Source organism: Echinops telfairi, unplaced genomic scaffold (genome assembly GCF_000313985.2).
Source record: "Echinops telfairi isolate 266 unplaced genomic scaffold, ASM31398v2 ScPeMD7_5;HRSCAF=22, whole genome shotgun sequence".
In the NCBI taxonomy this organism is placed as follows: domain Eukaryota; kingdom Metazoa; phylum Chordata; class Mammalia; order Afrosoricida; family Tenrecidae; genus Echinops; species Echinops telfairi.
The window spans coordinates 25,080,203-25,106,629 of record NW_022103901.1 but is presented as its reverse complement, the minus strand read 5'-3'; the positions used below and the strand labels follow the sequence as shown (position 1 = coordinate 25,106,629).

The window sequence follows — 26,427 nt, the reverse complement described above, 5'->3', positions numbered from 1 at the left end:
CTTTGAGCCCAGTTTCCTGCAGCCTCTCATTCACGGGATGGGGTTCAGCAACTCGCTGCCCCAAAGGTGACTCCTCTTCTAGACGTCTTGACAGCAGAGCATGGCGGGCCATCAGTCAACCATGCGAAATGAAGGTGAAGGGCACAGTGTAAAGTTGCCTCGGCAGCTTCTGTTTGGACCTCCAAAGCTGAAAAAGAACAGGCAAGTAGGAAGGTCTGGCTCGCCCCCCACAGGGAGCAGTGAGAAGGTACGGACAAGTCCTCTGTCCATGGAGGAAACAGTGCGGTGTCAGCAGACTGGGAGTTTTCTTGGGACACTCTGGCTATAAGGAAGGCAGTGGCACCTTGGACACTTGAATATCATAGTCCTCTGACCACCAGGATATGGTAGGCTAAGTTCTTTAGAGAAACAAAACTAATGACATTCGTATATGTCTAAGAAAGAGCGTTAAATTAAGAAGTAATTTTACATCCCAGCCTAGTCCAGCTCAAGTCCAGAAGTCTAATGCTAGCCAGACCCTTCTTCAGACTCAAGTAGCTGCAGGCCAGTGATGCAGAAAGGTGAAGCAGGGTGCAGGCAGATCATAGCCCTGGGGGTGCAGAGTCGAGTGGATCCCAGGTCAGTGGAAAGATGGCAGAAAGCTGACAGCTCTCAGGTTTGGGGCATCTACCTGGGGCCAGCCCCGGAGGCAGGCACAGAGTCCCAGCAAGCCGGAAGGTGAAGGGGCAGAGAGGGTGGAAGAATTCCCAGTGTGTCTCTTATAAAGAGGGCACACCCCCAGGAGGCACCATCAGGCTGTGACCTGATTGACAGGTGGGACTCCACCCCTCCGCAGGTGCAAGTTGACATCAATTCTAACTGCCACACAGGATTAATTCTGGAATGGGCATGGGACCTAAATTAGGCCACCCGATCCAAGGAGCCCAATTCCGGATTCCTACTGCAGTTGTGGGGACAGAGAAGCGTTCTTTGTGTCAGGCATGCCAAGAGGCCAGGCATGTGGCAGCCCAAGCCTTCAGGAAGCCATCTTGCCCTGGGCTCATCTGCCCCCGATTCCTGCCCTTTAGTCCTAGAGTCCGCATGCGCCTCCCCAGCAGCCTTTGCCCTTGTTCTTTGTGCTGGATCTCCACTGTGACGATCAGTCGCTGTGTCCTCCCTTGCTGCTTTCAGGCTCTTCTTGAATGTCAGCTTTCGGTCACCTTTTTAAAAATAGCATCCCCTTCATCACCTGTCAGCCTCTTCATCTCCATTTTCTTCTTGTCACTTACTGACCACCTGACATTCTAGTCGATTGTCCCTTAATTGTTTATGGGCACCTAGTAGGCTCTCAATAAAGACATGAATGAATGACTGAATTGCTTAAAGGATCTTTCTTGAGGACATTTGAGAACAGATCAGAGCAGGCTGTATCATTCTGTCTTATAAATCTCTCTCTGTGTCTTACACAGGCATATAAATGGAGTTTGTGAGAGTTGCTTATCCTTGACCTCAACAGCTGTGTCTGTTAATGCCCCCAGAGGACACTTGAGCGCAGTATAAGAATTTTATCACTGGCGCTTAGGAATCTCCTCTTCACCGAGCCTTGTCATGTGGAGCCATGAAATTAGAATTCCCCCAAGTGGGTTTGAGAGAAGAGGGCTGCAGGTAATGAGGAGGAAAGGCGAGCCTGGGCGTGGTTGGTTTCTCAAGTAGGAGACGGGAAGGGTCTTCTTCACTCGTCGCTGATATCTGTGGGCAGGTGGGTCCTTGGCCAGCAAGAGTCAGACATTGTATCGTGCAGAAGGAATGCAGACTGTGAGACACTGGATCAGATTTCTAGCCTGCTCCCCTGTTGACGGGGCGCAGGCTGCAGCGTGGCTCTCTGAAGCCCCAGAGGGACTAGCCGTCCATTTGGTGATTGACAAGTCGTCTCTGCCAGGGCCGCCGTCTAACAGTGACTCCATCTGGAAGGATTTATTTTCTCCCTGAGACCCCTTTGTTTGCTGGCTCAAGAATACCGTTCCAGCCCAGTTCAGCTACCAAATTACCTTCCAAACCAGACATGTCAGCCCCGACCGTGGTTTCTTTAAGGCCCTTTCAGAGATATGTATGAAACCTAGCTGGTAACTCTGATGCTCAAGGCCATGGTATTGAAATCTGTTTCAAACATTTTGTAATGTGTGAAATGCTCCTATCTATACGCTATTAAGAAGGTTAAGGTCACCTACACAAATTCCATGAAACAAGTGACATCAAATCCTGAAACTTCAACAGATGCGTAGGCCTTGGTTTCAGGCCAAGGATTCAGGTGTTAGACCTTCACATTCTAAGCGGGATGCTTCCAAGGGTGGCTGCACTCAGTCCTTCTATGCTTCCGCCCTGCGGCCTTCTGGGTCTGCTCCTGTGGTTTCTGGCCCAGCGCTCCGTTCGGTCATGCTCTCATCCGACTGGTCCTCGGTGCTGCAGATCCAGAGTTCATCCGTACTTTGAGAATGGGAGTGTACAGGTGTGCCCTGTTTGCCCGTCTGAACTGTCAGAGGAGAGAGCAGCAGAGAAACCGGCTGTCTGAGCGCTTGCTATGCCTGGCACTGCACGCACCCTTTCACAAGCACGAGCTCCTCGTTGTCGCTCCTGACTACTCTATGAGGTATGCGAAGTAGCCCAGCCAGAGTTCAAGGCCACAGCTTTCTCTGTCTCACCCTTGCTCAGCTTCTCTCCTTCTGTCTCTCTCTCGTTAATGATTTGGTATTCATGCCTACCAGGAATGTATGAGGGCCCTGATGGCTTCATGTCTTCTTCCACGTTGGTATGTTTGGCCTGTAATGTTAGCTATTCTAGTGAGTGTGTGGTGGTAGCCTGTGTGTGTGTGTATGTTAATACTTCTTAAAAGGTATACATTAAGTACAATAAAACTCACCCTTTTTGACATAAAGTTCTCAGATTTTTTGGCAAGTGGCAGACAGTCATCTAGCCTGAACAATAAACTAGAAAACACACCTCCCCAGACTCATTCATGTTGCCCTCGGGGGTTAACCCCCATGTCCCCAGTCCCTGGAAACCACTCATCTGTTTTTCTGCCACCACTGGTTTGCCTTTTCCAGGATGTGATATGAATGGATCCACTCAGGATGTAGCCCTTGAGTCTGGCTTTTGCCACTCGGCCTAATACAAAGGGTGCTCCTGCGTGTGGCTGTGTGCACAAGTAGTCTGCTCCTTGTTCTTCCTGAGCAGCATTCCACGGTAGAACCCCAACAACAGGTACCAAAGAAAAATTCCTTAACCCTGGTGGTAAAAAAAAAAAATCACATTTGAGGTTTATTAAGATGTACTATTTGGTGCCTATGTATTGCTATGGTCTTGAATGGCTCTGCGTCAAAGTCACTGGTGGACAGATTTTATTTTTAAACGGCTGCCCAGAGTGTCTCTCCTCTGCGATTCTTCTTCAGCAGCCATGGCAAGACCAGGACAGGGGGTTGTGAAAACTCCTGGTGACTCAACATGTAGCCAGGATGGAGCCCTGTGATACACTGGCATTGCCTTTGCTGTCTACCAGGTTAGATACTTCAGGGCCAACCTATACACTGCCAATCTCAAGTTGTCACTCTTTAAATCGGGAGTGATCACAGCTGCCCAGTCTAGGGTCAGAGTGGCTTTAAAGATGGCAGGTAGGAGGAAGTGTCTTGACAACGAGATGCAGAAATGCAGGCCATGGATAAGGCTGTGAGTGTATACAGCATCTTTATGTGAAGAATCGCAGCGACTCTGTGTCCTTACAAAAGGGAAAGAATCTTTACCAAGATGGCTCGAGGTGTGCGAGACTAACCAGGGAGCAGAGCAGGGGGATGAGCACAAGCCCTTCCCAAACTTCCAGCACTGCGGTGGCCGGGGGTCTTGGGCAGGATGAGCTACAACAGTGTACTTCTGGGAAGCAGAGCCTGATGTCACCGGAGACAAAGTGTGCAGAGGATGGGCACCCTGGGGACCAGCCCCCAACCCTGGAGAGCGTCACCTGAGACAGGTGTCATCGCACGGCAGCTTTTGATCACCTCTGAAAGCAGTGTGGGGCTCGGTGCGCGAGCTCAGGCTCCAAAGAAACCCGACCGTCCTAGTGTGAAAACCTGTGTATTAATGTAGGTATTATGAAAGAACAGATGCTCATGGTAAACAAACACACAAATAAGCAAACCAAAAAACCCACCTGACCATATCGAAGTGATTTAAGTGAAATGTGAAAGGACTCATTCTCGCCCAGCCGCAACCCTGGTCCCCAGAGGTAACCATGCTAAAAATTTGGCCCTTGCCTTGTCAGTGAATATATGGAATACTTCTCATATGTTTCTTATAGATAGGGGTTTCACATCTGGGTACATATATACATACACACATAGACATCTATATTTAGGGCTATGTCATTTTTCAAGGAGCCCTGTTGGCCTATTGGCTTACGTGTTGGACTTTGAACAGCAAGGTCAGTTGTTCAAACTCACCAACTGCCCCAGGGGAGAAAGATGAGGTTTTCTGTTCCTGTAAAGATTTACAAACCCAGAGCGGCAGGCCCCTCTACCCCGTCGGATTGCTGTGAGTTGGAATTGACTCCCTGGTTGTGAGTTTGGGATGCCGTTTGTACAGGCCTTCTCATTTAACGCGTGGCTCTGACTGAAGGAGAGTCCACTACCAATGCAGCCAATAGGTGGGATTTGGTCAAACATGTTCAGAGCTGAAATACTCCCATCTAAAAGGGAGCCCAGCAACCTTGGCCCTGAGGAGGCCGTTGGGAGTTGGTGTTCGGTTCTCTGTCCTCAGGGAGTCCCAACAATGAGCGGGCTGAGGTCCAGAGCCTTCTTCCTTCTGCTTCCGCTGGAGCGTTTGGCTTCCCAGTATTGTTGGTCCGCTCGACAGCTCTCTCCAGCTTCCTCTTCCACCTTTCCAGAAGGGCTGTCTCCTGGGGCTGCTGGCAGGGTGGAGGGTGCACTTCCTCCCTTTGTGCAGGAGCGCCGTCATTCACTCTCTCTGGCTTCGCTCCAGGGACAGTCGCCCAGCCAGGTGACCCAGTGAGGCTTGAAGCAGCACTTCTGTTCTCAGGTGTATGTGTGTGGAGGGAGTGTGTGGGGGGTGTTGTGTAATGGGGGTAGCTGTCTTTGTTGGGTGGTTTTGATGCAGCCCAGGTGAGGGCACAAGCTTGTCTGGCACGGAGACAAAGGCCAGCGGCTTGAGATGATTCACGTTTCCCGTGTGACAGGCTGTGGCTCAGTGCATCTGTCCAAGACAATTCGTTTTTTAACACTCTGCAGTTTTTCAAGGCTACGTTGAAGGCAATATTGCAAAATAGTTAAGCAAAGCAGGCTCTAAGGTTAGATGGCATCATTTCACGGAAAGCCATTCACTGGTATGATAGCGTGCCTACTACATGGCAGGAAGGCATTGTTCTAGATGCTGGAGAGATTGTGGGGAATGAATCCCTGCCCTTATGAAGCTTACATCCTTTTTTTTTAAAACCTTTTTGTGAAGTGGGCGGAAGTTACAGAGCAAATCAGTCTTCCATTCAACAATTCATACACTATTGGCTTTATGTTGTTGATTGTAATTCCCACAATGTAACATCACTCATCCCACTTCCTGCCTGGGTTTCCTCTTTCTGTTCAGCCTTCTTTCTGAACCCCTTCTGCCTCTGAGTTTTATCCCTGGGAAAAGGCTGCTAGTTTGATGGTGGGTGGTTGCTTGTTCTCAGGAGTGCATACCTCCCCTGGGTTATTTTCCCTTATAGACTTCTCTGTTTTGTGCGGCTGAAAATTGAACCACACAGTGATTTCAGTTCCAGGCTCAGAGGGCCATTGACTCCACAGTTCATCCAATTTCTGTCCGAGCCTATCTCTTGATTTAGAGGGTGTGCTTTTGTTTTTTTAATGAGTTAGAGTTTTGTTCCACATTTGACGCCTACTCTACCGAGGATGAACAAGCTAACGAAGCATTGGAAGAACCCACTTGTCTGTGTTAGGACATTTGTAAGACAGATTCTTGGCCATCTGACTGGAACAGATCCATATTCATGCCCATTCCAAAAAAAGACGACCCATTAGAAAATGAAAACTATAGAACAATTTCACTGAGATCACATGCAAGTGAAATTTTGCTGAAGATCATCCAACAATGGTTGCAGCAGTACATTGGCAGGGGACTGCCAAAGGTTCAGAAAAGGATGTGGGACCTCTCCCCAGGAATGTTTGTATACAGTAACTTTTTCCCTATGCCCCTTTTGCATTTTATTTTATTTTTTAAGCTTACCTCAGCGGACTCATGTTGTACTTGTCCTTTTGTGCATGGCTTTTTTCGCTTAGCATAATTTCCTCCAGTTCTTCTCATATGGCGATGTGCTTCATGCATTCATCTCTGCTTTTTAGTGATGCATAGTACTCCTTTGTATGTATATGCCACAGTTTTCTAATCCATTCATCTGTTGGTGGAAATTTGAGTTGTTTCCAACTCCTTGTGATTGTGAATTGTGCTGCCATGAACATTGGAGCACAGATGTCTGGCTGTGGTTTGTATCTTGCCTCTTCTGGGTATATGCCCAGTAGGGGGATTGCTGGGTCATATGGTAGCTCAATTTCCATTTGTTTTAGATATCGCCAAATCGATTTCCATAGTGGCTTTACATACCTACAGGTCCACCAGCAGTGGATGAGAGTTCCTATCTCACCATAGCCCCTCCAACACTTGTTGCTTTCTGATTTTTTGAATTGGGCTATCTTTGAGGGTGTTCGGTGGTATCTCATTGTTGTTTTAATGTCCATTTCTCTTAGGGCTAATGATCGAGAACATTTTCTCTTATGTTTATTGGCCATTCAGATTTCTGCCCTTGTGAAACTTCTGTTCAGGTCCTTTGCCCACCTCCTTAGTGGGCAATTAGGTTTTTTCTTTTTGGAAGCTAGCAGAGTTTTGTAGATTTTAGTAATAAGGCCTTTGTCTGATGTGTCATTGCTAAAGATGTTTTTCTAGTCCATGGGCTCTCTTATTACTCTCTTGGTGAATTCTTTTGATATATACAGGTGTTTTATCTTCAGTGTATCCCATTTGTCAATTTGTGAGTCATCTTTATTTGTAGCCTTCCCTTTTTCTGATAGCCTATGTAGTCCCTGTGGGAAAGTTCTCAGGTTGGTCCCAATTACCTCATTGATGGCCCTAATAGTGTGGGGAAGGATGTGGGACAAGGGATATCATTGCTGATATCAGAAGGAGCTTGGCTCAAAGTAGAGAATATCAGAAAGATGTTTACTAGTATTTCATTGACTATGCAAAGGCATTCGACTGTGTGGACCATAATAAACTGTGGTTAACCTTGAGAAGAATAGGAATTCTAGAACACTTCATTGTGCTCATTCAGAACTTATATGTGGTTCAAGAGACAGTTGTGTGAACAGGAATACTGCATGGTTTAAAATTAGGAAAGGTGTGCTACAGGTTGTATTCTCTCGCCATACTTGTTCAATCTATGCTGAGCACAGCATCAGAGAAGCTGGTCTATATGAAGAAGAATGCGGAATCGGGATTTGAGGAAGACTTATGAACAAGTTACAATATGCAGATGGCACAGTCTTGTTTGTTGAAAGGGAGGACGATTAGAAGCACTTGCTGATGAAGATCAAGGAGTGCAGCCTTCAGTATGGATTACAACTAAAGTCTCCCTCCATCAGCCCTGTGGGTGAGTGATCTTGCCTGGGCTCCTCCAGCCCAATCTAGTTTTCCCACAACTGCAGTTCCCACAGAAATCCTGACGGCGATCAAAGGAGAGATCTGAGCCCGAACCTCCCAGGTAAGATTCTCCTGGATGCCTGGCCACCAGAAACTGCCTGCGTGAGATAATGAACATGTGTCGATGTAAGCGGCCAAAATGGCAGGTTGTGATTCAGCCATGGAGAGGAAATCTCTTGACCCAGACTGCCGTGTGGTGAGCTGGTGACAGGAGGTTACAAGTGCTGTCAGTCTATATCCTTCCTACTCAGATTCTGGTCCTGGGAGCAGCAGTTTCATGGTCACTTGAAAACGAGTTAGAAATGCAGCATCCCAGGACCCCACTCAATCCCTCTGCAGTCAGAATCCCCCAGGTGAGCCTTTGCACTTAAAGGTTGAGAAGCAGAGTGGTGGGCTGGGGAAGGGTGCTGTCAGATTTGCATCTTCATCCGGGCTCCCCAGCCCTTCCCTATTCAGCCCATTGCATCATTGCTCTGGCCTCTGTTGCCTTTCCTATAAAATGGGGATAACTGTGCTGCCCTCAGAGGGTTCTGTATCAGGTTATAAATGAAATGTCAAGAGCTTAGCATAGTGGCCAGCCCTTGGCTCAGCGATCGATCATGCTGCTTCTCTTTTGATGAGATCTGAGTCATACATTTACTTTCTGTAAGTTTATGTTCCCGATGATTTCCCAAGGGTTTTTCTTTTTTTTCAAAGACTCTTTGAAAAGTCCTGTTTTACCAAATGTCCTTGAGCTCATCAGAAAAAACCTTTGTTTGTGCCCAGCATGGTTCCAGCCGTACCTCAGAATGCAGGCGCCTACTTTCCATTGTCACTTTCCAGGCCCTGGCTCTCCGGGCAGTTTCAGGGCCAACCAGCAAACCCAAATAGGCCACAGCCTATAAATAGTGAGAGTTGGGGCTGCTTTGGACCCAGCTTCCCAGGCCAGACACCCCCCTCCCCCTGCTCGCTCCTGATCGTTGTTTAAATAGATTCTGGGTTATATCTGTAAATGGATTTTCCTGAATATGCCCGGAAAATGCTTTGCCAATTTGTCAGGCTTTCAGCAGCACCTCCTCCTTTCTAGTAGTGCAGTCACAATCCACCCCAAGCATGTGACGGGGACCCATAAACCCAGCCAGGACTTAACTCACAGGGTCTTAGGCTTCACCACAGAGGGTCAGCACTGTGACTCAGAGATTGGAGGCACCTGAGGGCTGCCATCCTACATCCCTGACTGTGTGACCGTGGATTCGTGTATAACTTCTCTGAGTCTCACTTTGCTGACTGGTAAAATGTGAACAGATAAGAATAATGAACTCTGGTACCTAAGAAGGTGGTGATGGCTCATTGGTAGGATTCTTGCCTTCCATACAGGAGACCTGGGCTCTATTCCTGGGCAATGCATGTCAAGTGTGACTACCACCACTCCTCTGTCAGTGGAAGCTGTCGTGTAAGGGTGAGGCTGAACAGCTTCAGGAGAGCTTCCAAATTAAGACAGCCTAGGAAGAAAGGCCTGGTGATAGACTTCCAGAAACCAGCCACTGAGAGCCTAATGATCACCAAGTTCCAGTCTTACAGGGAATGGAATTGCTATGAGTTGGGGTCTATTTGATGGCAGCTAACAACAGCAACTGGTCCTTAAGGGTGCTGTGAGGGCTAAACAAGAAAACTTCTTGGAGTAAATAAGAAAAAAAAGTACAGTAGCACTGCTCTAACATGAGTGGGTTTGAGTGCAAGATGGAAATGAAGGGCCCCTTGTTTAAAATTATTAAGAATTTCTCAGCAGTAACTTCACCACTCATCTGTCAATTTGTCGTACCGTGGTGACTTACATGATGTCATGATGCTGGAAGCTATGCCACCAGTATATGAAATACCAGCCAGGCCACCTATGATAGCCAGGGCTCAGCATAGATTCCAAAGACAGACAGACTAGGAAGAAGAAGCGGGATTGGTTTGCTTCTGAAAAATTAGTCGCTGAAAACTTAATGGATAAGAGTTGCACAGTGTCCCAGGGAGCACCAGAAGATGAGCCCTTAGGTTGGAAGATACTCAAAATACAGCTGGGGAAGAGCTGACTCTCTTCAAAAGAGAGTCAACTTGAATGACGTGGATGGAGCAAAGCTTTCGGGGCCTTCATTTGCTGAGGTGGCAGGACTTAAAGTAAGAAGAAACAGCTGAAAACCAGAATGTGTAATGTTTGAAGTTTGAATCTAGAAAAACCAGAAATGGTCATGATTGAAATGAAACATACAAAGATAGGTATCCGAGGTATTTGCTGAAATGGAATGGTGTTGGCCATTTTAGATTGGACAAGCATATGGTTTACTGGGTTGGGCATGACAAATAGCAATATCATCACTTTCATGGTCAAAAAGAACATTTCAGGATCTATCCTGAATGGCAGTGCTTTCGGTGATAGATTAGTATCCTGCAAGGAAGTCCAGTTCAGACGACTGTTATTCAGATTTTTGTACCAACCACTAAAGTAAAAGTTGGAGACATTGAAGGTGTTTACTAACTTCTGCAATCTGAAACCAATCAAACGTACAATCAAGATGCATTGATAATCACTGGTGATTGTAATGGGAAAGTTGAAAATAAGAGGAAAGTTTGGTAGTTGAAAAATACGGCTTTGATGATAAAAACATTGAAGATGACATGACATTATTTTGCAAAACCAACAACTTATTCATTGAAAGTACTTATTTTTAGTATCACAAATGATGACTGTATAAGTGGAGCTCACCAGATAGAGTACACAGGAATAAAATCAAGTACATTTGTGGAAAGAGACAATGGAGAATTTCAGTGTCATTGAAATAAAGTTAGGGGCCAACTGCAGAAGAGATCATCAGTGGCTGAGATGCAGGTTCAAGTTGAAGACAAAGTAAGTCCATCAAAGCCAAATTATGACCTTGAGTATATCCCACCTGAATTTAGAGATCATCTCAAGAATAAACTGGATGTATTGAACACTAGTAATCAAAGACCAGAAGAGCTGTGGAATCATTGAGATTATTACTCAAGAAGAATTCTGAAAGTCATGAAAAAGACACGGAAGAAAGAGAATATCAAAGTTTCTGAAGAGACTCTGAAACCTGTTGCAGAATGTAGAGAAGTTAGTGAATGGGAGAAGTAATGAAGTAAAAGAGGAACAGATAATCTCAAAAGGTAACTTGAAAAGTCTTGAAAACTTTTAATGAAATGAACAAAGACCTCTACTTAGAAAAAAGGGAAAGTGGTTACTTCTCAAACTGATAGAACTGAAGAAAAAACAAGCCTTGTGCTGTGATGAAGCTGTAGTGGTGTCGGGTTGTGCAGTGAGCTGCTAACCACAAGGTCAGCAGTTCAAACCCATGGGCTGCTCCTCAGGAGAAGGATGAGTCTGTCGGCTCCCATAAAAATGTAAGGTCTCGGAAACCCACAGGGGCAGTTCTACCCTGCCCTATAGGGTCACTATGAGTTGAAATTGACTCCATAGCAGTGAGTTTGGTCTTGGCTTTGTTTGTGTTGCAACGCTGAAGGGTGTTATGAGCAAAATATTGAAAGAAGATGGAAGGAATATGCAGTCACCGAGACAAAAAGAATTGGTCAATATCCAGTCATTTCAAGAAGTAGAATGTGATCAAGAACTGATGGTGTTGACAGAATAAATCCACGCTGCACTGATGACTTTAGCGAAAAACAAGACTCTAGGAGTTGACCAATCAAAATGCTTTAAAAACATGGATGCGGCAGTGGAAGCACTCAGTAGCCTATACCAAGACATTTGGAAGACAGCTGCCTGTCTAACTGACTGGAAAAGATCCATATTTGGGTCCATTCCAAAGAAAAGTGACCCAATAGAATACAGAAAGTATTGAATGATATCATTAATGTCACATGCAAGTAAAATCTTGTTGAAGATAATTCAAAATTAGCTGCAACATTACATCAACAGGGAGCTATCAGAAATTCAAGCCAGTTCAGAAGAGTAAGTGGAACAAGGGATATTGCTGATGCCAGATGGATCTTGGCTGAAAGCAAAGAACATGAGAAAGATGTTTACTCTTTTTTTTAAACTATACAAAGGCATTGATACATAACAAGCTATGGATAATAATGCAAAGAGTAGGAATTCTAGAACACTCAATGATGTCCATGTAGACCCTACACATAGACCAAGATGCAGTGGTTCAAACAGGACAAGAACATGCTGACTGGCTTAAAATCAGGAAAGGTGTGTATCAGGGCTATATACTTTCACCATGTATATTCATTCTGTATACTGAGCACATAATCTGAGAAGCTGGACTACATGATTAGAATGCACATCAGGATTGGAGGAAGGCCCATGAACAACCTGTGATGTGCAGATGGCACACCTTTGCGTATTGAAGGTGATGAGGACTTGAAACACTTACAGATGAAGATCACAGACGACAGTAGCCTTCACTATGGATTTGCAACTCAACATAAAGAAACCCCAAGTCCTCATGACTGGACTAATAAACATCATAATAAACAGAAAAAAGATTGAAGTTACTAAAGATTTCATTTTACTTTGATCTACAATCAATGCCCATGGAAACAGCATTCAAGAAGTTATTGGGAAAATGTGCTTCAAAAAAGCTGTTAGAAGTCTTAAAGATGTCACTTTTAGGATTAAAGTGCACCTGACCCAACCCCGTAGTATTTTCAAATGCCTACCATGCGTGAGGAAGTTGGACAATGACATAAGGAAGGCTGGAAAAGAATCAATGCATTTGAACTATGGTGTTGATGAAGAATATTGAATATACCATCGCCTGCCAAAAGAATGAACAACTATTTATTAGAAGTATAAGTGGACTTCAGAACAATGATGATGAGATGTCGTGCTCATGTATTTTGGACACGTTATCAGGAAGTACCCATCCCTGGAAAAGGACATCATGCTTGGCAAAGTAAAGGGTCAGCAAAAGAGGAAGACCCTCAACAAGATGGTTTGACATACTGGCTGCAACAGTGGACTCAAACATTGCAACAATTGTGAGGATGGTGCAGGACTAGGCAGTGTTTTGTTTGTCTGTAGGTGGGCTTGCGTTGGTCAGAGCTTAACAATAACCTCAGGCAGTAACTGCATACCATTAACCCTTTAAGCCCGAGGTCTTTTGTGACCGCTCAGTTCACATGCTCATGAGAGCACCTAGTGCTCTGCCTGGTACGTTCTTGTTAGTTGGCACAATGTCAACTCATAGTGACCCCAGGCATGCAGAGTAGAACTAGTCCATATATTTCTCACAACTGTCACCTATTGTAAGCCGATTGACAGGCCAGTTTTCATAGGGACCTCTGGGTGGATTTGAACTACCCATCTTTTGGCTAGTGTTTGAGTATTGGACCCTTACCTGGCAATTTGTTGCTCTTGGGTGCTGTGTTAGGCTGGATTGACTGGAGAAGCAAATCCAGAGACATTCACATATGTATAGAAAAGAGCTTTATATGGAAGAGCAAATGTACATTGAGAAAACATCCCAACTTAGTCCAGATCAAGTCCATAAGTCCAATATTAGCCCATATGTCTGATACTAGTCCATAAATTCTTCTGCAGACTCATGTACCACATGCAATGATGCCGAATGCAGGAAGATCACAGGCTGGTAGATGAAAAGTCTTGTGGATCCAATGCCAGTGGAAGCATCTCAGCACAGGCACAGGTATCCATGTGGTTCCTCCAGCTCTCTGAGTGTATCTCCTCAGTAAGGTGAAGCAAAGTGAGAGTGTGGCCCACCTCCAGGAGAAAGAGAGGAAGTGCCCAGAATCCTCATGAGAAGGCCACGCCCACAAGGAGGCATCATCAGGCTATATGATTGACAGGCTAGACTCCACCCCTAACTTTATTATCAAGTTGACATGAAATTAGGTAACTACCACAGGTGTCATGGAGTTGACCCCATGTGATGCCGCAGAACTGCCATAGAACATTTCCTGGCTGGAATGCTTATGAGAGCAGGTTTCAAGGTCTTTCTCCCATGAAGCTCCTGAACGTGAACCACCAAGATTTCAGTTAGCAGCTGTGCTTAACCATTGCATCACCACGGCTCCGTGCCTGACAAGTTGTACTTGCCAAATTCCCCACCTTCCTGGCATCCCTTTTTGGGGAGGGCCAGCCTATTCTCCTTCAAGACGAAGTTTATGGACAAAGCAAATTGGGTTAGGTTCCTCATAGAAGATCCCTTGTGCTGCAAAACAAACCACTATAAAATGAAGCACCTGTAGTTTTCTGTCAGACATTGCTGTGCCTTGGCTGGGTGACTCCTACACCAATTTAACCTGGGTTCATTCACATGGCTTTATTCAGCTGATCACTGGGCCAGGCTGCATTGCCCATCCTGGCCTCACTCACATGCCGGCAGTTGGTGCTGCCTGTTGTCTGGGACATTTTGGATCGTTTCCAGTGGGCCTCTGATCCAGCATCCTTACATGATGGCAAGGAGGCAAAATCTTGAAGCTTCAACCTTCTCCAAGCCTCAAGTCTGGAGTTTTCTTTCACAGCATCTCTTCGATTAATGCTGTTGACTGAAGCAGGTCATGAGGGCTATCTGGGTTCAAGAAGCTGGGGGTGTTCAGCACCACTTCATAGATAGACACGATAAAGCTAACTGGGGGACACACTGCACTGAATGATCTGCCAGGCCTGTTAGAACAGCCTGTGGGGCCCCATCCTCACTGTGTCCTAGAGGTCTGGGGTGGGGCCTCAGAATCTGCATTCCTAACATGTTCCTGGAGGATGCTGATGCTACTAGTCTGGGCCCCACATGTTGAGAGCCACCGCCATAGTGAGAATGTGACGTGCCCAACCTTTAGAACAGTGGCTTCAATCTGGCCCCACAGCAGAAACATCTGGGCAACTCTGAAAAGCCCGCAACTCTAGGCCAGTTACATGAGAACTTGTGTTGGTAGGACTGAGGCATTCCCACAGCGATTCCAATGTGCAGCCTGTAGAGAGTCACTGCTTTAGACTCCAGACAACTCAAGTTCAAGTATTGGCTACACCACTAAAAAGATTAGGCAAGTATTTCAGAGCTCTGTGCCTCAGTTTTTTCATTGAAGGTAGGGATAGCAGTAGTGCCCACTTCATAGCTGTTCAAAAGGATTAAGAGTTGACTATGTATAAAGCACCTGCTCTATAATACATAAAACCTGTAAATCATTGGAAATGATATCAAATACCCATACAATAGTTTAAGTGCTTTGCAACTTGCTCATTCCCTGATTATTTAGGTAAATGAGTACCAGGAAGGGTTGCATGCACTTGATGGGAACTACCTTTGAATGCATTGTGATGTGGCATTATTATTAAAGGGACTTTTACAGCGTTAAATAGCAGATACATGAAGCTGAAGGAGTCTGTAGTAAACTGGAAGGCAGATGTGAGAAATGGAAGAGAGCAAGATGGGAGGCAGGAAAAGCAGTTTAGAGACTAGGAAGGCAGAATGTGATGTTCTAACAAGTCTTATCAAGAATCCCAGAAGGAGGACAATAGAATAAATAGAGGAGTGGGCTGAGAGATATTGAAAAGGTGCTGAGTGAGACAACAAAATTGAAGAAGCATGAATCTAGAACTTGATAAATCAGGGTAAAATCTCATCACAATGCATCGTTATTAAAATATGAAATGCAGGGCAAGATATGACAAAATACCAATTTATAAACTATCAAGGGCTCATGCGGGAGGGGGGAGCGGGGAGGGAGGGGAAAAATGAGGACCTAATGCCGGGGGTTTAAATGGAGAGAAAATGTTTTGAGAATGATGTACAAATGCGCTTTACACAATTGATGTGTGTATGGATTGCGATAACAGTTGTATGAGCCCCTAATAAAATGTTTATAAATAAATAAAAATAAAATAAAATATGAAATGCTCCGAACCGGGAACCTTAGAAGTGATCTTACAGAGAACAGCTCCTGCACAAACAGTGACAGTGACTCCCGCTAGCTAATCCGGAGTGGTCTGCACCAGGGGACAGTGAACTAACCTCTTCTAACCTAGAGTGACTCGGAGTCCTGGTGACACAAGGGACTGTGCCCTGAGCTGCGAACCACAAGGTGAGCAGTGGAAACCTCCAGCCCCTCCATGGAGGACGATGAGACTGTCACTCCCATGACAACTGGGAGGTCCCAGAAACCCCAAAGCTGAGCTCGACTCTGTCCTGGAGGGTCACCGTGAGTCAGGATTGAATTGATGGCAGTTTGTTTGGCGTGGGGAGTTTCATCGAGAGGGAAAGTAGCACGCAACCTAGACTTACCTGTTGATTGTTAGTATAGGTGCGTCAGTTCTGACTCAGAACATCCTGCCTGTAATAAAACAGTGCCTGGTCCTGCACCAGCCTCAGGATGGTTGCTGAGCTCACGCCAGCTACTGTAGTATTTCGTGTTCTAGTTCGCGTCTTCTTCTTTTTCTCGGATTCTCTACTAAGCACGATACCTTCTCCAGGGACTGGTCCCCTCTGATAACATGCCCAATGTACACAAGATAGCTTTTGTTTCTAAAGAGCATTTAATTGTACTCCTTCCAAGATAGATTTGTCTATTCTCTGGCAGGAGGTCGTATATCCATTATTCTTTGACAGCATATGATTCCTGGGCATCAGTTCACATTTGGTCTTATTGCTCGTGGTTGTTGGTCAGTGTTGCCGAGTCAGTTCTGACTTACAGCGCAACAGGATCAGACACTGCCCAGTCCTGCATCATCCTCATCGTCGTCGTTTGGTTTGAGCCCCTTGTGGCAGCCACGGTGTCCACCCATCTCATTGAGAGCCTTCCTCTTTTTCACTGGCCTTCTACGTTACCATGCAGGGTGTCTCTTTCCAGGGCCTGGGCCCTTCTGAGCTCATGTGCAAAGTACATGAGGCAGGGTTTGGCCACCCTCGTTTCCCATGAGCATTCTGGCTGCACTCGGTCCCAGACCAGTTTGTTGGCTCTCTGGCACACCGTGGTACTTTTGAGGTTCTTTGCCAATACCATAATTCAAATGAATGAGTTTTTCTGGGGTCTTCCGGGTTCCTTGTCTGACTTGTATGCTTCCCAGGCTACTGACCATACCATGGCCTGGATTGGGCACTCCTTAGTCCTCAGAGTGACCTCCTTGCTGTGTAACACTTTAGAGAGGTTGTCTTTAGCACACTTACCCAATGCAGTACATCTTCTGATTCCTTGACTGCTAATGCCAGGAGCACTGATTATTTTCTACCTGATTAGATTGTGAAGTGCTACATACAGCCCACTTACTGAACTTACCACTTACTAATTGACTTGACTGCAATGGAGCAGCAAGGCATGAAAGACTGGTGGCTTTGACTGTTATTCCTGGGGCTGCTAAGCACAGGCCAGCAGTTCAAACCCATTAGCCGCTCTGTGGGGGAAAGGGAGGAGTTTCTTCACTTGCGAAGATTTTCAGGCTCAGAAAGTTGTCAAGATTGACAGCCTCAGAGTTGAATCGATGATGGTGGATGGCACTATTAGTGGCACAATGGCTTTTTAAAGAATCTACTAACCAAAGGGTGGTGGTTCGAAGTCACCGAGTGGTTCTACAGGAGAAAAGATGTCTAAATGGGTTCTTGTAAAGATTACAGCCTAGAAAACCCATGGGGCCACAATGAGTCAAAACCTGGCTCTGCGGCCCCTCTCTGCAGCAGCAGTGGGCACAGGTGATTGAGTGATAGGACTCTTCCTTCAGGGGCTCCTGGGGATTCTTCCCTGAGCAGCGCACTTCATGCACAGCCATCGCCCGTCCCTCTGTGGAGGCTTGCCTGGTGTTGTCATGATGGTGAGCAGCGGTGCTTCTAGACTAAGACAGACAAGGATGAAAAACGTGGTGATCTTCTTCAGAAAGATCAGCCAGTGAAAATGCTCAGATCTACAACCAATCACAGGGGATGGTGCCAGACCAGGCAGTGCTACATGATGTTGTACACAGGCCCTTCATGAGCTGGGGCCACCAGGACGGCCCAGAGCAACAGCCGTGCACCTGCTCAGACAGCCAGCATTTGACAAATGCTGCTCTGAATGCCCTTCTCCTCCTTGGAAGTCCCAACTAACTCCTGAGAGGCAGCCAAATATCACATCGTATCTCCAAAGTCCCAGTGAGTCCAGAGTATCTACAGGTTTAAAGATTCTATTATTAAAGCAATAACAAACACTACTAACAGCCAGACAAGAAACCATCTTCTGTTTTGTTTTGCCAACCCCTGAGGGGAACCCATCAAGCTTGCTGACCAAGGAACAGTGGAATTCATGAGCGCATTGGAAAGTCTTGACATGTTATTAAGTCATTAGAAGGAGAGGCTGAGATCTGCTTTGCTTAAGTTCAGAACCGTCAGTATAATCATTAGTCTGCAGGGCACATCAAAGTCGTACCACGTGGCCTCTTGTGCTAAGTCAGAGGGCCACTCATGGGAGCGTTACTGAAGGGCTGCCTGCCCCACGCTCCAGCCACGTGCCAGCACCCGCCATATATGCGTATCCACCCACAGAGCCATGAGAACCACTCCGGGGAGTCACGCAGCGGGGCTAGCTGTGCCTATGTGTTCGTCTGTTTTGCCAAGAAGTAGGGAGAACAAGCCAAAAGGAATTCCGAAGCGTAGGTGCTCCTGAGTCAGTTCGGAAGGGACCCTGTGCACAGCAGAACCATATACGGCCCTCACTCACCCCACTGTCCGAGCCCAGGGGGAAAGGTGAGGTAGCTCCGTGAAGGGTAATTTCAGCCTCACAGGGGACACTCTCCCAAGCCATCTTTGCCTCCACCACTTCCCAGCCCCCATAGCCCTCTCCCATCCTCAAGTTAAAAAACAATAAAAATTGGTAATGGATGACTTGTTTCTCCAGATCTCGATGGTGTCCATCCTTTGACAAGGTGCATCTCACCACGCACCATCAGCCCCTTTAATGGAACCTATTTGAGTTTTCCATCTCTGACAGGTTTCCACCCTACACAGTTCCTAGCTTCTGCAGGCTCCTTTGTAAACCCTTGGGAAGAGGCCTTGCTTTCTATTGTATCCATCATTGGCCCCTCAGCTCCTTGGCTCAGGGTACTATGGGCCGGCTTCCCTCTCGGGTGATGCAGATCACTCGGATTCATTTTAAAATTCATTTAGGATATTTCTAGTGCAGTGAGAGCTTACTATGTGTGTTTACACTCCAAGTGTATCATGTCTGTGTGGTTCCACACCACCATAATGATGGAAACATGCCTATGACCCATCTGACAGATGAAAAAAATTGAGACTCAGAGCTTAATTAGCTTGTTTAAGGTTCCTCGGCTCATGATCTGCAGAGCCAAGACTCAGGCTGTCTGATCGAGAGTTGGCTTCCATAACCAGTATGGTTTCCCCGGATGGTTCAGAGTAATATGAGAGGGTGAGTGAAAAGCATTGCAACTCGGGGCCCTGTCTATACCCGGGGGCTTCAGAAAGTGTGGGAAAATGCAAGGAAAATATGCAGAATCTCCCCACACCTTCTGCAGCCCCCTCCGACTTGTTCCAAACAAAGCCTGTTTAAACTTGTCTCTTCAATCAATGGATGGCTGCAGATAGAATCTCCCATAATGCACTTGTCTTAGTCTCGTTCAAGAGCCTTCAAAACAAGTCCAATCCAAACAGTGGCTTGCGGGGCGGGGGGCTTGGGGGGGGTGGCACAGTTCGATTCGAGGCAGAAAGGTCTGTTCAGAAGATCACGGTGACTTGGGATTCCCTTTTTCCTCAAAGAACATGGGATGATCACAGGGGCTTATTAGGAAGACATTTTAAGACAACGGAAAACTGCATTGGTTTTTTTAAAAGGGGCTAGGAAAATTGTGCTGCAGTTGTTTTTCCGTCATGACAATGCATCTTCTCTGAGTACAGCAAGGGCTGCCCTAGGAAGATGCGGTGGGGAAACCTTACCCTGCCCGCCGGCGGCCCGGACCTTGCCTCTTCAGACCTTTTGTTCTCCAGACTCAGCATTTCCAGGGCCCATGACTTGAGTCCCCCAAGGATGCACCTCCCCCTCCCTGCCTTTTTGACATGGTATGAGTCAAAGAGGCAGAATTCTTTAGGGAAGAGTAAGAGATAGAAGCACTGTATAGACCTAGGTGGGTGATATGTTAAGAAACAATAGCTTCACATTTTGATATTTTTATTTAATAAAGATTTCTATGGACTTTTAAAACCTACCCTCCTATCATTATATGATTGTGCTTGAACTTGATGGTCTCATAGATATTTACCAAAAAAAATTCATATCTCCATAAAGGACTTTTTTGTCTGGCTGTACCCCAAAGTCAAGGACACAGTAAATATATAATGCCTCGTGTGCCTTTTGGGGAAGAACAGGCAAACCACGCTTTTAAGGAAGTGAAAGTAAGAGGCCGAGATGGCCTTCACTTTGTGTGGTGTCAGCATAGCACTGGACTCTGTGGAATTCCCGGATTGGTATGAAAAGTTGCCATTTAAATGGATTCCCTTAATCCTGGTCATAATGCCCAGGATTAGCCTGGCACAATGGGTGCCTGCTCTCCCCTGGGCTAACAAAAGCCTTCTCCAGGGATCCAGACGTTCCTGGTAACGAGAAGCTACTCCCAGCCGATTCGCAGGGCTGCTCTATGCTCCCTGGGTGAGCAGCCAGCCTTGTTTGGAAAGGAAAGGGAATACAGGAAAAGACAGAGGCCTCTCTGGCCAGAGAGGCAAGTCTCCCGAAGCAGGCACCTGTGAGCAAGCACAGGCTTCCGGAATGATGACAGGGAGCTGGGAGTTGGCTCATCGCATATTAAAGGCTTGAGAGTCAATTCCAGGGGAAATGCTTCAGATGTTTTTGCTCGTTTGTCTCTCGGCCGCTTGTTATCCAATACGGAAGCACTGCTGTATTCGGAGAACAATATGTACGCATTGTAAGCCTCCCCAACAGGCTGGTCCAAACTTTCTGGGAGAGAGGGGGTTGAGGTTAGCCCAGCACTAATGTCAAGGTTCCCGGTTGTAAGACTGCATGAGGGGTGCTCCCTACAGGAGGGAAGGGCCTTATGAGGGGGAGGAGGAAGGTGGGCCCTCTCTTGGCAGGAGAGCCACCAACAGGCAGTGAAGCCCTGCTCAACCCAGCCCTCTGGGGTCTCTAGTTGAGTCCTGGGAGGGAGGGAGCTATGTGGGTGACTCTCAACATTCAACCTTGGGGTGTTAGGCTTGGGCTCCCTCCAAGACTGCAGTGACTACATGGGAAACCAAGATCCCAATGCCAGAATATGGAGTTTAATGTTCCCTAGGATGGTCTGCGATAGCAGAGGGGTTAGCCCTGCCTCGCGGCTGCTGAGAGCCAGAGGGTGGCTGGCCTTTCAAACCAGCGTGTTCGCTCTCATTTGCCACCACTCTGGCCCTCCACCGATGCTGCACCTGCAGGATGTGAGCTTTCCATTTCTGCTTCAGTCTGTCCATCCCTCCTGGCATCTGAGGCCACAGGAGGGCAGCAGGACAAGCCATCAGGCCAGCTCTCCCCTTTGGGCACATTGGATCCCTTCCTAGAAAGGGCCACTGCTCCGGGCCTGGGGCTTGCGATCTCTCCAGTTACACAGGCTCACTGCGATATCAAGCTTCTGCCACGTTTCAGATGCGTACCCACCCAAAACATGTCATCCGGTCATTCTGACTCATAGCAACTCTAGATAGGGTTTCTGAGCCTGTAAAATCTTCATGGGAGCCGACAGCCTCTTCTTTCTCCTGGGGACCAGCTGGTGGATTTGAACCGCAGACCTAGCAGTCCAATGCTTATGCAACAGGCCCCCCAGGGTTCCTTTTAGAGGAATGGCAGATGAACTAAGGAAAACTCCAAAGTAGCTACAGTTAATAGTCCATCTGAGGAGCTGAGTCAGGGAACCATTTTCATGGGCACATGTTTGGAAAAGGTGACCTTCATTCGCCAGGATGCCTCCTGGCTTTCTTCAGAGGCTTTAAAGTCACGTCCAGCGGTGGAGCCTGCTTGGCCAGAGCAGTGCCTCCAGCCAGTGCAAACAGGCAGGGCGAAGGTGGTGATTCTGGGCCTGAGCACCCACGTCTGTTTTGCACCTCAAGCCTGTGCCCAGGCTGGCACACTGTCACCCTCCACCCCCCTTCATCCTCCAGACTCCAGCCAGCTTCACTTCCTCTAGGGCAGCAGTTCTCAACGTGTGGGTCGCGACTCCTTTGAGGGTCGAATGACCCTTTCTTTCTCAGGGGTCACCCAATTCCTAACAGTAGCAAAATGACAGTGATAAAGTAGCAACGAAAATAATTTTATGGTTGGGGAGTCGCCACAACATGAACTATATTAGGAAGGTTGAGAACCACGGCTCTAGGGGGTATTCTTGACCCCTCCTGACCCAGTAAGATGTCTCCTGCGTTCCCATGGCACCTGGATGTCCTCACTCATACCATGCTTTATTTGACTTTCTTCCTGGATCCCCCATGCTTCTAGCAAGAATCTAGGTCCTTGAAGGGTAACTGGGATCAGTCTGCTGAAATTTGAATCCCAGATCCTACCTGAGTGGCTTGACAAGTTTCTTAAGCTCTCAGTTCCTTCCTCTGTGAAATAAGAACAGTAACTCCTGCCTTATTAGGTCACTTTGAGGATTCGAATTTGCAGTGCACTTACACAATGCTTGGAACATCGTAAGTATGCTCAACAAATGTGGAGTCGTCATAAAGATCAACCATAAAGTAATCATTCCACTGATCCTTAATCACCTCTTTACTCCCAAAGGCTAGCACGGAGCCCAGTCTGTAGCATACACTTGGTCAGTGGGTGTCACACTGAACCCTGGCTTGTCCATTAGCTGTGAGCAATCTAGAACCTCACCAACAAATACTGTGGCCACCAGCTGTATGTGACTGTGGAGCACACTAAAGCCACTAGTCCAGACTGAGGTGTGCAGTCAGTTGCACACCGCACAACAGATTTCCAAGAGCCCTGGTTGTGCTGTTGTTAAGTGTGGACTGCTGACTGCAAGGCCAGCGGTTCAGACCTCTGCTCTGTGAGAGAAAGGCATGACTACCCTGCCTTGGTCCCAGAAAACCTCTGTAGGGTCCCCAGGAATTGAAATTGACCTTGATGGAAGGAGGCTTGGGCTTGAATATTTCTTGGATGGAAGAGAAAGGAAAACCTCACCCAAATAATGTTGAAATGATCATATTTTAGATACCCCCTGCCATGGAATCACTGCTGACTCAAAGTGACCCCCTGTGGGTTACCAAGTCTATAACTTTACAGGAGCAGAAAGCCCAGTCTGTAAAGTTATAGACTTTCTCCTGAGGAGCTGCTGGTGGTTTTGAACTGCTGACCATACGGATCGCAGCCCAACGCATAACCACTGTGCCACCATGGCTACTGTGTATTGGAACTATGAAACTATCTTAAAAATAATAACACCTCTTCCCACCTTTTTAAATGAGCCTGCAGGGAAACGGAGGATGGCATTTGTGGTGGCTTTATAGTTTCATCAGGCAGCTCATACGTAGATTGTTGTTGGCCTGCTGTTGATGTAGCCAGACATCCCACAGGCTCGTTGGCCCTCAGAGGGGCCTGAGTGACTCTTATGCAACCAGGATCCTTGTATCATCTAAGTTGGCCTGTCAAGGATGCCCATGCGGGTGAGTGGGCAGTGGGCAGGGAGGGGTGGGAAAGGACCTGAAGTTCCCTGGACGTTTTGCAGGTTCGCTGCGATCCTGAGATCCAAGAGTTGCGTCAGTGGCAGAAGAAGTTACGTGAAGACAAGCACATTCGCCAGCGAGTCAAGATGTTCTGGGCCAAACAAGAACAAAAAGGTCAGTTGCTTGACCCCCAGCCCCTAGGTGATTTCGAGGAACGCCCGATCCAAGGTCTTCCAGGTCTGCATGGATCTCCATTTGTCTAAGGCAGAAACAGCTGAATAAGTATCATAGTTCTGCTTTGGGGTTGACAGGGAGGAGGTGGTCCAGTTCACCTGGCCACTGCCAGTGTCACTTTCCAGGGACAGCTCTCTCTTTTTATTTTTAAGATCATTTTACTGGGGGCTCTTACAGCTCTTATCACAATCAATCCATGCATCAGTTGTATTAAGCATATTGGTACATATGTTGCCATCATCATTTTCAAAACATTTACTTTCTATTTGAGCCCTTGGTATCAGCTCCTCTTTTTACACTCCCTATCCCCTGCTGGTCTCTTTTTAAAAACTGTAAGACACCAAGAATAACCCATCATTTTGGAAACATGGTGTCTACCAATGTGTACGTGTGCTGATGGCAGAGTGCCTAAGTGCTCGGCTTCTAACCAAAAAGCTGGCAGTTCAAACCCACCAGTGGCTCCTCTAGAGAAAAGCCTGATGACCTGTTTCCATCGAGATGGTCCTCTGGGAGGCCGTCCAGCACAGCTCTGCTCTGTCCCACTGGGTCGCTCTGAGTCAGAGCCGCCCAACGTGAGGAGTGGTGCTTTTTCACTCGCCTGTTGATGGAGCGTGTGTTTGAACTGAAGTCGTGCTTTTTGCTGGTCGTCCCCGTCTTTTTCTCAGAACTGGAGGCGCACACAGTAAGTACAGAGAAGAACTTAACAAATGCCATCACCTGTCACAAGCCAATGTCACTCTTTTGTCCTGTGTGTTTTCATCCTTAAAATTAAAAAAAAATTTTTTCCCATGGTTTTAAGATAAGGAAATTTGAAAAATAGCCAGGAAAGGGTGGGGAGGGGGACACCCAGTGATTCCACCCTGGTTAATATTTGGGTGCCTGTCTGCTTTCACTTCCAAAATGCTGCCTAACAAACTCTGGAGAACAGGCGTGAACAGTCAGTCTTGGGGTCTGCAGATGCAGGGCACAGACAGACGGCAGCTCTGTGCTCCCCCAGCTCCACAGGGGGCCCCTCCCTTAGCATTTCCAGCCTTGTAGCCCTGGGCCCCATGGCAGTCCTTGGTGTCTAGCTGCATCTCCACACGGCGTGTCCTCTCCCAGTGGGACAGTGTCCATGTCTGTTCTCCCCGTTTGGAAGACACCACTTGGAAGGGATGGGGGCCTACTCTAGTCCAGTCTGACCTCCCTAACGAAACTGATTCTATCTTCAGAGAGAAACTCTTTAAACCAGGCCGCATTTGCATGCACAGGGGCTAGGACAGGACTTCCACACATCGTTTGCAGGGAGGGACATGCAATTTAACCCATAACAATATCTGCTCTACCTTGTCCAGTATGAAAAGATACAAACACTGAGTCATATTTAATTGAAAATGGGATACTGTTCATATTTTGTTATATAATCCACTATTCCCCCTGCGCCACAGTGGATGCCTCTCCTGTCAGCCGCCGGAGAGCAGCAGTGTGGTTTTTGATGATACCATGGTATGAATTTAGCATAATTTATTTAAAGAGGGAGGCTCTGGCATACTATCAAGTAGGAAAATCAATAAGGCCAAACAGTAAGTTTGCATCACTATAAATATATATGCTGGAATGTAAAGATGTTTGAGCGGGATGGGAGAACTCATTCAAGGGGGAACCTTTAAGACTTTGGATCGAAGGAAAGAAATGTGATGTTGGAATCGTCTAGATAAGCACACAGTATTTTAAAATATGCAAACTTATGGAAAAGTTCCGCCCCCAGCCAGTGTACTACTGCCAGGGAGGCCTGCATGATGTTAGGATGCTCAGTCGGCTTCAGTGGGGCTTCCGGCCTCAGAAGAAAGGCCTGGCGGTCTACTTCTAAAAACCAGCCAGTATGAGCCTGACAGACCACCAGGGTTTGCTCCACAACTAATCCTGGGGATGGCACAGGACTGGGCAGGGGTTCATTTGGCTGTGTTTTGGGTCACTATGAGTTGGGGCCCACTCGATGGCCACCAGCGACAACCACAACTGGCAGAAGTCATCAGACTGACCTTAGTGGCTGCAGGCCTGCTCTGCTCTAGGTCCTCCCACCTGCGGTCGAGTTCCAACCCCCTCACTCCATTCTCTATTCTGTTCTTACACGGACCAGTTCCTCCCCTTCGGGGACTGGTCCTCATTACAATGGCGGGGATGCTGGTGCTTCGGTGTTTGTCATTTGCCAGGCGACTCTAATGCTCAGCTATCGTTGAGAATTCAAGGAGGCACCCGATCACCAGTTGTTCTGGGTTCTCTTTAACACGAGGTACTTCCAGACCTCTGCATCTTCTGCTCTGGGCAGCAAGAGAGGTCCTGCGCAGTTCTGTTTGTGCATCTGTTATTTGTTATGTGGCAGTTGTACATCTTCCCACAAACATGTATGCTCCATGAGGACAAAGGCCTTGTCTGCCTTGTTCACCTTCTGGTAGACCAAGTGGGGAACAAAGATCCTGATGGAGTGAGAAAATGGATGCGTAGAGTGGGGAAGCTAAAATGTGCCATGCAGTGAAGAGCCTGGAAGAGTTGGAGTAGACAGTAGACAGTCTACTGTAGTAGACAGTAGACAGTCTACTGTAGTAGACAGTATTGGTCTGTCTGTCTGTCTCTCTCTCTCTGAACTACAAATAAAAGAAACTTTATTAGGAACTGTGATTACAGCTCTTACTGAAATAAGAGAGATTATAGATATCAGAATTGCCCATCGTCCATCCATGTTATCACTGTAGAATGAATAAGTTGTATCCAAAATAAAACAAAACAAACCCCTCTACCACCAAGTTGACCCCAACTCATATTTCCCCCATATGATGAGGAGAAGTTTTCCAAACTAAATCTTTACAGCAGCAGAGAATCTCGTCTTTCTCCC

General features: G+C 46.9%; 1 protein-coding gene across 1 annotated transcript in view; it reads left to right on the top strand.

The window, feature by feature from the left end:
* The window catches only part of IQCK (IQ motif containing K), a 128,439-nt gene that overhangs the window by 66,982 nt on the left and 35,030 nt on the right, over positions 1-26,427 (top strand). Inside the window, exon 6 of the mRNA XM_030884375.2 lies at positions 23,384-23,495. Coding sequence (XP_030740235.2) covers positions 23,384-23,495 — 112 coding nt within the window. The remainder of the gene's footprint in view (positions 1-23,383; positions 23,496-26,427) is intronic.